The following is a 13,505-nucleotide window of genomic DNA, read 5'->3' as shown; positions in this document are numbered from 1 at the left end:
TACGTGTTAATACCTATGCTAAATGTTCGCTTAATATTGTTTCCAGGAGGATTTTTGGCAGTGTATTGTTATGAAAGTGGACACACACACACACACACACACACACACACACACACACACACACACACACACACACACACACACACACACCTCCAGCAGCACACCCCATCCCCCCAGCTGCTCTGGACAGTTTAAACGCCTGCTGACTTTGAAAGGTAATTCCAGAGAGACTGCACTCTTACCGTAACACACATTCATTTTTAGCTCTCTGAAAGCGTTGGACTAACGTATTTACGGGATCTATAAGGATGTTTAAAAGGATTGGACTTGATTTGATCGCCTACTTTTGATTTGGATAATGTTCATTTGCATCATGTGTTCATGTCCCACACAGAGCAGGGACCAAGATGGCATCCGACGGGGCCGTAGAGCACAGTTGGGATGTTAAAATTGCTATAGAAAAAGGCTATATGCTAAGTTATTTTAAATGACCAGTAAAATATTAATGAATCACAACGAATATATAATCATATAAAGCCAGTTAGAGTCTGTGCATTTTTTATCAAGGAAGAATTTATGTAAAAGATATTGCAACATACTGATGTCTTTAAATATTATATTGACTGACAGTGTCAAAATTGAATGTTGAAGTTGTAAGATTTAAACACTTCCCACGAGAACCAGATGAGCTATGTATCTTAATTAACAAGTAACTGCCTGCTGTGAGGGGTTGATAATAGCATGTGCAGCACAGCTATAGAAAAAACAAAAGTGTGTTTTCTTTAGGTAAATTAAAATAACACATCCCCGACCACTCCCCCCCCCCCCCTAAAACTTAACAAGTGTGTAAGGTTGCTGTCCGACACAACAGAGGGAAAGAAACGGCATTTACTGAAGAGTTATAGATCTTATTCACCCTTTCAATGAACCTTGAGATGCACTTAGGGGTTGTTTCCAGCAGCCGTATATCAAGGCTAACAACAGTGGAGATCCTCTTCAGAGGAGCCTGGCATGAGCACTGCCCCCTAGTGGAAGAGGGCTTTGGTATGAATACATTGAAGGCTAACTGAGGCCTCACAAAACTCCATCTGATTGCTGTATTTGAAGAGAAATTAGAAAATCTTATCAATACTCCCATTAAAACTGATAATGCAACTAACTCCTACACATCATAATGATTCAATGACATACATCATGTTATGAAAATTACGTCTGCCACTGATGGCATTTCCTCTAACTGCTTTATTTTGGGATGTTTTATTAATTTATCTTTAAAATGAAAGAAAGTGGAAAAAAAATGTCCAGTCTTGTTTTGTTAGGGCAACAATCCAAAAGCAAAAGATATTCAATTTACAATGATGTGAAACAGAGAAAAAAAAGGGAGTCCTCACATTTAAGAATGTTTTTCACACTGATAAATGACTTCAAATGTAAGAATCAATTGACTATGAACATTGTTCATGGTTGAACGACTTATTCGATAATTTTATGTTTCCATACAAACTACCAAGAGACTGAAAAATATGCAGCAAATTAAAATGGTTCAATTTTAACAATAAAGCTGTTTGACATCAAAGGGATCCAAGTGATATAGTGCAGTTAGCTCCTCAGTCTTTTATGAGACTGTGCTGCTGATGTCCGGTGTGTTTCGCCGGGTGTTCAAACCCCTCTTTGCTATCTGAATGACGAGGTTCAGCAATCAAAGAATTTGTTGACCCACACTCCCCTTCATTCACCTCCCTTCTGCTGCTCCACCTCCCATCACTCTCTTTCCTCATTTGTCTGCATGTGTCGCAGGCAATTGCGTGTGCACACAGGCCATGTCCACACAGATGCAAATACTTTTAAAATATCGTCTATTTTTGGTTTCAGTTTTTTGAATGGATTAAACCGGTGCCGTTAAACACATTTGTTCATGCAAACCATGTTTTGATCATCTTGCCTTACAGGGCAGCAGTTTATCAATTATATTATTCACATTTGCACGTTTTTTCATTAAGGCATAACATTAGGGTGAATCCTGAAATAACATAGTACATGTTTTCTGCGGCGTATCAGACAACAATTTGACAATGTGTCTCCATAATGTTCACTCGCAATGATTGAACTGATTTAAGTGGTTCAACTGGTTATTCCTCAAATCTCTCTCATATCATAATTATTTGTATCGCCTGCTGTTATTTGGTGTCTGATATGCCCTCTGACTCATGGATCTTTTACTAAACTGTCCATCCACGTTTTAGCATCCCGACAGTCCCTGAAACAGCACTACACCATCAACGCAGACCCTTTGGTTGTTTGTAGCAGGGCTGTTTTCTGTAGGGGTACACAACATAGACATCGGCTTCTTCCAAGAGTCAAGTTTGGTTTATTTTTGTTGTTTTGGTGCCATAGGCTGGTTCCAATATTCTCTTAACATTTCAAACACACTTGAACAATATCATGTCCATCTTTTATTTTGAGCTATGTTACATCATCTGAGATGAACACATTTTTATATATCTTCTTTAAATACCTCCAAAAACCAATTGTGATTGTTTTTGGGGGAAAATACTGCAACTCATGTATTCAACTCAAAGCTGAAATTATTGTTAGTCTCTTTAAGTCATATGGAGTCGCCAAATGTAAAGAAAATGAACACATGAACACACACACACACACACACAGAGACACCTTCACAGACACGCACCCTTCTGCTTTTAATTGACACTGAGATCATGGAGGGATCACCTAATCATTGCCCTGCATGCCCCTTTGCCCCTGACTCCCCTACACACACACACACACACACACACACTCCCTGCATCATCACCAACCTCTACCTATCCGTCTCTCACTATCAGCTGCACCCTGCTGCCGTTGTTTTGAAAGGTCAGAGTTGTTTGTTTGCTCGGAGCCCCGTCGTCTGACAGAGTGTGTCGGCCTACGCCTCGCCCCTCCCGTCCACCACATCTCTCTTAACCTGAGGCCCGTTATCAGCCCACCACTCCCCGGGCAACTGCAACCTTGTCTTTTAAAAGGAACACTTCCCCCTGGAAATTATGGACAGACTCCGGGCAGATAGGTGGCTGTCTCTATCTTGTCCTGGTGGAAACAGACAGACAGGATGACACTCAGCAGTTACCTCCAGCAGTGTACTCCAGGTTCAAATGCATCTCCTGACCTCCAATTTCCTGTTTCTCTCGATTAAAGTCCAATTAAGGCTATTAGTACGAAATCGATTTAAAAAGGGATTTTTATTATGTCCCCATACGTCAAGGAAGTTGTGTTTCGAGAAGCAAGAAAAAGCTAGTGTAGCTTAGGAGAAGATAAACTCCGATAAGCGTTGACAGGTCTGAAAATGAGACATTAGTGCTTTGAGCTGAATGCTAACAGCAGCATGCTAGAGAGATTATGTTGACATCCTGATGACTATATGTTAAACTAGCATAGCTGTTGTTTAGCAAATACAATGTTGACCATGTAGGCCAGCACTAAAAACAAAGTACAGCTGATTTTGATGGGCGGGAATATCATTATTTTTGCAGGTATTTGGACAAGAAGAAAAATTACTGGACACATTTAACTTTTTACCAGATGATAGCGCAACAACGAAAGTCAAGGCTTGACCAAATAAATTGCATTTCCTCCTGATTAACATCAAAAACTGTGGCAAACTTCATGCCGATCTACCTAATAGTTGTTGAGACATATCATTCAAAACCACAAATGTCAACCTCATAGTGGTGCTACAGGAATAGTCAGCGGATCACCGAAATCAACGGCATAAAGATTTAAAGCTATAGTTGGTGACTTTTTCAAATTAATGATTGATAGGTTGCATTCAAGACATCGCCAACTGAGTGGGCAAAAAGTTGATTAAGCCTATCAGCTCTGTAAAATTATGTTGTTTCTCAGTATGGCAGCATTTACAAACTGGTGTCGCCCGGAGGTATAAAGTCATCAAAGGAAATGTGCCCACAGTGTTGTTGTAATTACTCAGAATTCCTCATGGGGGCGCAGATGTTACATAGCCTGGCACCGCCCGCCTACTACTTCCGCTCAATTTTAATTTCCCTTCAGTAGTCAGTATATTCTTAGGTTTTCTCCGGACAGATTTCTGCCGGTCCAATCAGCGAACAGAAGGAGTGGCTCAGAAGCCGGCGCATGACATGGTTGGTTGGCAGATCCAGAGTGGCACTGGGCAGATCCAATAGTTTTAAACTTCAACAGACACCCGCCTTCAAGTGAGTTAACGTTTGTCAATTGAGAGATTCTAGACCGTCTGTACAAATGAAATGAAGTACGATGGTCTGGTAGAATCAGGCTACAAGTTACACACAATAGCTTAAATAATTAAACCAGAAATGACAGTGAAAAAAATAAAAAATGAGAATCACACACACAGCGGGCTAATTTCTTCAACCGAGTGGGCAAAAAGTTGATTAAGCCTATCAGCTCTGCAAAATGATCTTGTTTCTCAGTATGGCAGCATTTACAAACTGGTGTCGCCCGGAGGTATAAAGTCATCAAAGGAAATGTGCCCACAGTGTAATTACTCAGAATTCCTCATGGGGGCGCAGAAGTTACACACAATAGCTTAAAGAATGAAACCAGAAATGACAGTGAAAAAAAATAAAAATAAATGAGAATCACACACAGCGGGCTAATTTCTTCAATCCTTCCAAACAATGTTCAATGACACTAACACCCTTTGAGGCTTTAAGGGACCCCCATCATCTGGCTCGTCCAGCCTGAAAGTGCCGCCGTCCACAGGAGAAAGACCAGAAGAAGAAAAAAACCTGTGATAAAATGACTCCCCCACACTGGATCAAAACCCAACGGGAGGATGGGGGGAGTGCCAACCACCTGATTAGGAAACATGGAGGAAATGAAAGCAGCAAAGGCGTCCATGTTTCTTCTGAATGGGAGAGGATGAAGGTGGGATAAGCCGTGTTCATATGTGTGTGTATGAGGGGGGGAGTGTTTGGAATGGTGTGCGGGGTTAAAGTCACAGATTTTAAATCAGTTCTTTGGCCCTTTTTAAAATGCGCAACAGAAGCCCAGTCTATGGGCGAGCAGAACAAAGAGGGCAGCAGTGGCCTCCACCAATTAACATTCCTGCAGCCTTTATGAGCCGCCTGGACCCGCCCCTTCACTCACACCTCGTAAAAGTCACAAACATCAATTCTTGCAAACCATAACTGTCATTATAATCCCATTAAAAACAACCCACTGAGCAATTTACAGTGAACACCAGGGCCGAGTGTGCCAGCAAGAAGGGGAGGGATCGCCCCCCGCAGGAAACGCAAACCGGACCAAACAAATAGGAACATTTATTGGGAGTCATTTGACAAAATATGACACGATAGTTCATAGTGCAAACTGATCAACAGAGAAAAAGGTTGAATCTCTTCACCTCTACTTCTCCTCCATCCTCTTAATAACCCTAACCCTTTTTAAATTGAATGGGTCTTGGCGAGCACCTAGCTGACCACACAGTGCAGACGTTGTCATTTAAAGCTGCATTAATCAATCTATAGCCACTAGAGGGCGGAAAAACACCAGAACACAAGCCGACAAAAAAACACAAAAAAGTCCATGATAGATCTCCCCCTAGCTCTGGTTTTGTCTCCACCAAACTCCTGACCAAAGAAATGGCTTTTTAACTACTAAATGCTCCTCTGTTCAAATATGGTATAGTACTTCTAAGTAGCCCACACCTGAGACTGGCAAAATACCAAAAGTTATACCGATGTGTAGAATGGAACCTGATTTCCACCAGAAATAGAAAATATGAAGATTCAGACATGACAAAAGAAATACTAACAGTGTGCCATATTGTATAGTTTCTTTTCAGAAAACTGTGTCACAACTAAATTATACTACAAAACATACAGAGGTGTTATCCACTGTGGCCCCAAATGACCTGAACAATATAGGCCGGTTGTGAAGTGTGTGGCTCCCTCTAGCTGACGAGCTAGTTTTTACATTAGTAATAAGAGGTGCACTATGACGTTTCAGAGGAGGGGGATTAGTTGACATTAGCAATCAGTGTACAGTTGCTGCTGCATGAAACAAGAATAATACGATATTTTTTTAAAGTAAGAGCTTATGTGTAAACATTTTAAAAGTCAAATGACTCAGGTATTAGAGTGAAAAATCAACTTGTTTTATTTCATAGCTTTCTCAATAAATTAGTATTACAGGGAGACATTAATGGCTAGTGGTTTTCAGTCAGTGAAATAAGAACATTGTGCTTTTTTCCTTCTCAAAAGGGCTTTACGTCTAGTATAATAATGATATCATGTTAGTAACATTTGAAGCAGGTTGTAGTTAATCCCAATATGTGTCCGCCCCCTGGAGCCAGTGAGCAGAGAGGTCATGTGGGCTTGGCGCTGACTAGAACAACTTGCATCTTTCTCTCCTTCATCTCTCTGGACATCTGACACCAGGCGCAGTGCGTGCAGAACGACGCATACAGACAGTCGTTACACATGGTGCCCTGCAGATAAAACACAGTCAGGTCACTTGTATAATGTAGGAATTGCAATCAGATAAAATTTCACTTAAAGGTGGAGTACTATACAGTCCCCTCCAATAGTATTGGAACGGTGAGGCCAATTCCTTTATTTTTGCTGTAGATTGGAAACATTTGGGTTTGACACCAAAAGATGAATATGAGACAATAGATCAACATTTCAGCTTTCATTTCCAGGTATTAACATCTGGATCCGATACACAACTTAGAAGATAGCATTTTTTGAAAAGGAACACCACATTTTTAGGCGAGCAGAAGTATTGGAACACATAGACTTTAAATAAATTAAAGTGAATAAAACATAATATTTTGTCGCAAATCCTTTGCTTGCAATAACCGCATCAAGCCTGTGACCCATTGACATCACCAAACTTTTGCATTCTTCTTTTGTGATGCTTTTCCAGGCTTTCAACGCAGCCTCATTCAGTTGCTGTTTGTGTTAGGGGGTTACTCTCTTAAGTCTTGAAATGAAAGCTGAAATGTTGATCTATTGTCTCATATTCATCGTTTGGTGTCAAACCCAAATGTTTCCAGTCTACAGAAAAAATAAAGGAATTGGCCTCACCGTTCCAATACTATTGGAGGGGACTGTATACTTTAGGTGGACTCAGTGATTTTGTTGTCAAATGTGCTGGGAAATAATCTATTGTTCATAAAAAAGCCTAGGCTCTGTAAAACTGGTATGTAAACTGCAGACAAAACACAGAGATGTCAGCTTGTGGACCTCACAGAGGTCAAGGGGGTAATATTTGATGAACTATCGCCTTTATGTATTTTGTTTTGCTAAAATACTAAGACTGTCCTCCCCTGGGAATAAGACAGCATCAGTACAAAGAAAAGTGAATTAAACTTACAAAGCATGAAAGCATAAGTTCAGTGAATAATTTAAACACTATAAGTGTCAAACTTTACTTTTTAAATGAATCTACAGACCTAAAAGCTTGTATTTCTTAAAACCCCAGACTTATGTAATATTGCTTAGCGTCATTTCATCAGCTCAATTGAGAGAGAATACAATTTACGTTGCTGTGTGTGAATTGTCTGCTTTTATCTCCTTAAAATCCAGGTCAAGAGATTACAGAATGGGTAGTTGAGGAAACCGGGGCCCACATCAACAGATCATTTTGTCCTTACTTTGATGCCGTAGCGCTGTCGCATGGAGACCCTCATGGACATGGTGATGGGTCTGACGCAGCCAAAGACGTCCAGCAGAGGGAGACAGAGACACTGGCCGTAGTCCCTGGTGTGTATACAGGCGAAGCACGGACAGCACCAGAACGCAAAACAACCTAAACCAGGAAAAGAATAAACACAAAAACAACAGCAGGTCAACAACACAAATATGGAACTCTAACAGACCCGCCCGCATCAGATTATGTCTTAAGATACAACTGAAGATTTGAGGATAATCACAGCAACAACAACAAAAATGTCCTACAACAAGTATCTAGATAAATACATAAGAACAGGTTTGAAATTTTTCACAATTATATGTGTCACTTTGACATTGAGCCACTTACACATGGGCACATCATTGCAGCAGTCACATATTCCAGATCCCCACTCATTAGACTCTCTGGAGTCCATCATAGGCTGAGGCTGCTGGATGACCATCTTGGAAGTCATGATGGCTTCTAAAAGAATAACCAGCATGCAGTGTTCTACCTTTATTTATACAGGTAAATCCCATTGAGTCCGAAGACTCTTTTGCAAGGGAGACCTGTTCCCATTTACACGTTACCATTCACACACACATTCATACACCGATAGCAGGCTAACTATCGACATTCACACGAGGCAAGGTGGGTGAAGCGTCTTGCCCAAGGACACAACAACTATGACACAGGTGGCAGGGCGTGGATCGAACCTCCAACCCTTTGATCATCAGCCGACCCGCTCTACCACCTGAGCCACAGTCACCCCAAACAGTGTTACTGTTGTTGTCAAATGTAAGCATACAATAAGTGCCAAAAATGCAAGGAAACATTAGAAATAAAATATATACCACATACTTGGAACAAAACAGAATTTTACAGTTTGAAAGAAGTTGTCATTTAAGGTGATGTGGTTTTAGATTGTTAGATTTGTTAAAAACAAATCGTCCAGATTATCAGGGACGGAAGAGAGAGTGAAAATTCATTCATAGCTTTTGGTGTGCGTGCATTGCAGGTAAGTCTGCAATGCTGGAACAACTCCCAAGGGCTCTGCACACAATCCCTGAACTACTTTCAATTCTGCGTCCTGTATTTCTTTTCCGACAGAGATTTTTTCATATTTTGTATAACTTTATTTTTATTTGTGATTTCAAAAGTTCCAAAACATTTATAAAGTGCTACTCGAATTTGTGCTTTTCAAAATAAGCATAACATCTTCACATGGGATCAAATATTTGATGAATCGAATACTAAATATAGACAGTTTTACCAATAATAAAAGTACATATGAATATACACAATTATCTAAGTATTCAAATTAAGTTCTGATCCTCAATAGCAACATTCACTGTCTTACCTGTGTATTTGTGTGACGAGAAAAAATGTGGAGAAGTTGGCGCTCCTTTCACAGCAGATGCCTTCACTGAGATAATGTCAAATCTCAGTCAGTTCAGAATAACCTGGAGAAACAACTGAACACCTGAGAGGAGATACAGGCCGGACCGGTCGGGCCTGCCCTCCCCTAACTTCACCGGCTCTTATTAATTGTTTCAACAGCACAGGAGAAAAACATGAAGGTGTGGCCTTGACATGATCACTGCCAAGCACACATCATGACATAATCAGCCAAAAAAAAATGTGTGACACAGTTTCCCGCTTATGGAAAGTTCTGGATGAAAACTTCCATGTTGCTTAATTGAAATGAACTTATAGGTAAACATGGGTTGGGATCAGTCAGTCTGTCAACAATTTCAATCACGATCAAATGTTAAAGCTATTAGTTGTGTACATGCGGTCAAAGCTGTTCACTTATTCTTTGTTGTGAGTGACCAATCCTCTCTTTATATATAATTGATGAAGATAGTTACAAAATGACCGATCTATGAATAGGCCCTTGCTTTCTGATTGTGAGGAGCGGACCCTTGGATTTTGTATGGGATCTTTTTTTTTGTTTACGCAGTGATGAAGGAGAAGACTTTTCTCCTTTCTAATATTGACATACGGACATTCGGTCTCAAGCTCCTGGCGATACTATCAGCACAAACGTCATGGGCTCAGAAGAACACTCTGGAAGGATTGTATATCTCATCGTGCCTGGAAACAGTACATGTTGTGTTTATGTGTAAACTTAAAGGGCTACAAAATGTAAAAGACTTACCTTAAGGATGTTGTTCAGTTAAATTATTATTAGTTTTTGAATCTGTTTCTCTGTGAATTTACAGTGTGTGTGTGTGTGTGTGTGTGTGTGTGTGTGTGTGTGTGTGTGTGTGTGTGTGTGTGTGTGTGTGTGTGTGTGTGTGTGTGTGTGTGTGTGTGTGTGTGTGTGTGTGTGTGTGTGTGTGTGTGTGTGTGTGCGCGCGTGTAAAAAAGGAACAGACTGATGGACCAGACTGATGCTGATGGCTTGAGTTTTAAATCCCTCACCTGTTGTGTGAAGGTGATAACAACAACACAGTTGTTTTGTCTGTGCCTTCTGAAATGATGCCAATGACGTGCACAAGCATTTTTCTAATTGTCCATCTCTATGCATGGTTAAGTTCAGACAAAACTAAAACTACCAGGTTATGATGAAGATAATCTTGTCCCGGTCACGAGGAAGACACGCGGCGGGCCTAGCGGTAATGACATTCCTGAGCACACCCAACCAGCCACACCGACTAAGATATGATACAACAGCAGTATAGAAATGTTACACTACTTTTGCCTTTGCTAGTGTACAGCAAAGACAGTCAACATACACACGACCACAAGGGGTCTCTTGGTGAAGAAAAACGTGAGCAAACAACCTGTGCTGTAAGGAAAAACATTTAAAGAAGGAACAGAAAAATAGCTTTGATATGAACAAGGCATCTGACATACAGTATGGAGCAGCTACTGTATATTTATATACTGTCCAGCTAATATAATTGCAGGGATCAGTCATCCCCCGTGCTTTCAAAGTATCTGAAAAACTTAACAGGTGGCTTTGGGACCAAAAGGTTACCTGTTTGTCCTCCTTTAGAAATATGTGGGCAGGGAATTATTGACTAATGATAAATTAACCTCTCCCATCCCCATCCATTGTTAAAATACTTTTTAATGGGGCACAACAAAGCAACTGTAAGCCACAAACCACATTAAAGTACGGTTGGCTGTACCGTACTGAGGGAATGAGAACAAGACAGCATTATAAATACAAACAGCAGACAAATGCTGATGAATTTCTTGATGGTTAATTACTTTGCTCTTTCCGTACCGACCATCATCTAGACTAGAGGCTGTAAAGATGAAGAATGGTCTCCTTAATACACTGAGGAAGAGAAATAGGGCCCGATTAAATTGTAGAAATTTAAATCCACAATTTAAACAGAAACTAATCTACACTGGGCTGCCCTACCCTGCAGCACTATTCAGCCAACAATGAACGCTGAATGCCCCAGTGATTACCTGCTATATATACACATCATCTGAAATAAACATTGTTACTCATACTTGAGTCACTCAGATGCAATGTTTCATTCATTTCTTCAGCCTCCTCATGGGTTGTAGCTGTTGTTATTATTAATTAATTAATTGATATGTTTATAGGTATGAGTTAAATAACTTTTTCGACCGATACATCTGCGTATGGCCTCCCTTGTTGCCAACTGATTAATTTATATTTGAACAGATGTTCCACCATGTTCAACAGTAAGTGATTGCCTTCCCTCCATTGACTGTGAACACTTTCTTCTACAAGATGTTGACAGACCCGTCTCTGCACCTTCTACTGTCACTGTAGCTTAGGCAGCAAGTATGCAACTTGCCTTTGGGTAAGCTTAAGTTTGATTCACAAAATGAGAAACTGTTACACATTGACATGACGGGGAAAAATGCAGGTAATGTTGGAGCAACGTTGCACAAAGTAAGGAATGCAGGTAGGCTACGATGTATCACTATGAACATGCAAGTAGCATGTGTTTTTCAGTAGCAGGCTTACTGTAGCGATAAGCCGGACAATTTTAAAATAAGTGTTCAAGCCAAAGTATAAGTCGATCGTTAGCTTAACCTATATCTTTACAGCAATGTTGCAATATGGTGGGTCAGTCTGTGCCCCTCTATTTACCTACCCGTTTTTAGAGAACTAGGCCGTGGATTAACCCCAGAATATTATTTTTTTCCAACGCACACACTGTACGGACAGATATCAGATTTTGAGGAGATATTCACTGATTTTGACAACAAGCGTTCTCCAGAATCGCAAAGTAATGGGTGCATTTGACTGGAACTATTTTCAGTAGAGGAAGAATACCCTTTTGGTATCTTACTATTTTTGTCAGCAGGATGTTGTATATGTGGGAATACGTCAATATAAACTAGAGTCAGCAAAACAATATATCAGGATATGGCAACACACAGACTACACTTGCTAGTTTAATCAACTCATTGTCACATTTGTTCTTTGCCAGGGATACATTGACAATAATTCAAATGTAAGTTCATGTGAGAAGAGACATAGAGAAGGCTGTAGTAGCCACTGTGCTATAACGTCAGAGCGATTGGTGATAGCCTGTATTTCACCATCTTTCTTTTTACCCTTGACCCAGATGGATGACCGCCATGAACCAACACGCAGCAGATGATCTGGCCCTGCTGAGCAATGATACATGATAGGGGTTTGGCTCCCTCTCTGTGGACTTTGATCTGGGGATTTCTATGAAAGGAGGGGGGGGAGGCTTCTAGTCTAGGCTACACGTGAACAGCAGCTTTTTGAAGGCTGATGAGCCCCATGGTTTAGTGAAATTCTTAAATAGTTAAGAGCAGTTGGCTTTGCAACAATCTATTGCCCTTAATACCTTTTAAGTGCATGTGCAACAGTCGCAAACAAGCTGACAGAAATACTAAGGCAGAGGATGAAGAGTAATAAAAAAGCCGGGTTGTGTTTTGGGACTATTTAAAGTAGGTATAGAGCTTGTAGTCCGCACGTGACCATGTTAAATAAAGCAATTGCACAAACATGTTCTTAAATGAAGCAATGAGACTTGCAACATTTTGTTTCCAATGTTGCGTTACACGTCAGCTTTGGCAAACCTACTTTCCTGCAAAAACATGATGGAAATTTGCTCCTTCAACTTTATGAAGACCATGTGTCGGTGAGCATGCATTCATGAGAAAACGTTCATAAGGCTTCTTGTTTTTGGGCAAGTTTCTATCGCATAAAGTTAAACCAAGATTAAAAAAGAACAGCAGAGCTTGACGTCCTGTAGTTGTAAATCAGCCGATGAATTACAAACACAGGATCAGAAGTTGTACAAGGGGCTCCGAAACAATGGGGACAAATGGTTTTACACTAGACGGTGGCACTGTTATAAAAGGAAAAATAATACACGGAAAGCTGCCTGGAATTGTTCAACATTTTTCAAGAAATGTCAGTATAGTGGCCATTGATGCACAAACAATCTATCTGTACATGATTCATACAACAGACCTGGACCAATGTTTGTACTGAACCACGCTTAAAGTCAATTGCTTTTATTAGCAACTATTTTGCAAGGACTGGTTGCAGAATAAAGCTCACACCTCACACACACACACACACACACACACACACACACACACAGACAGACACACATACACACACGTCAAACCGTGGTGTCCCACTGTCTCCCTTCTTCGTCACGCGTACTTAGTTAAACTTGCTGACCAGAGCAAACCAACAGAGTGTCAGCAGCAGCCCTGCACACTGAGTTTACAGTCCGACCACAGTCGACACAATCTAGTTCACTTCATGCCAAATCCCCCCCAAAAAATACTCAGAGGTGGCTGAGTTCAGCAGCCAGCCGAATGGCCGCTGCAAAACCAATGTTATATAA

At 40.6% G+C, this 13,505-nt stretch overlaps 1 protein-coding gene across 2 annotated transcripts; it reads right to left on the bottom strand.

Moving 5' to 3' along the window:
• Nucleotides 1–6,129: 6,129 nt before the first annotated feature.
• LOC307260839 (cornifelin homolog B-like) lies at nucleotides 6,130–9,162 on the bottom strand. 2 transcript variants are annotated; one of them, XM_080041185.1, is made up of 4 exons: nucleotides 9,032–9,162; nucleotides 8,041–8,154; nucleotides 7,655–7,809; nucleotides 6,130–6,484 (listed from the first exon to the last, which is right to left on the bottom strand). In XM_080041185.1, exons 2-4 carry the CDS (start codon nucleotides 8,144–8,146, stop codon nucleotides 6,362–6,364), a joined length of 384 nt encoding a protein of 127 aa, XP_079897311.1. In that variant the 5' UTR covers nucleotides 8,147–8,154; nucleotides 9,032–9,162; the 3' UTR covers nucleotides 6,130–6,361. The 2 variants fall into 2 exon arrangements, with proteins under 2 accessions (XP_079897311.1, XP_079897310.1); XM_080041184.1 differs by lacking the exon at nucleotides 9,032–9,162 and having other exon boundaries at nucleotides 8,041–9,019.
• Nucleotides 9,163–13,505: the final 4,343 nt, after the last annotated feature.

The sequence above is a fragment of the Ammodytes marinus genome (assembly GCF_949987685.1).
Source record: "Ammodytes marinus genome assembly, chromosome: 14".
In the NCBI taxonomy this organism is placed as follows: Eukaryota; Metazoa; Chordata; class Actinopteri; order Uranoscopiformes; family Ammodytidae; genus Ammodytes; species Ammodytes marinus.
This window is presented reverse-complemented; position numbering and strand designations above follow the sequence as displayed.

Bases quoted from the DNA above. Each gene is read 5' to 3' on its own strand.
- LOC307260839 (XM_080041184.1), bottom strand. From the start codon at position 8,173: ATGCTGGTTATTCTTTTAGAAGCCATCATGACTTCCAAGATGGTCATC. The intron at 7,810-8,040 runs GTAAGTGGCTCA...TTCCTGGTTTAG, and splicing joins CTGCAATGATGTGCCCATGT to GTTGTTTTGCGTTCTGGTGC. The intron at 6,485-7,654 runs GTAAGGACAAAA...TTTTATCTGCAG, and splicing joins GACAGCGCTACGGCATCAAA to GGCACCATGTGTAACGACTG.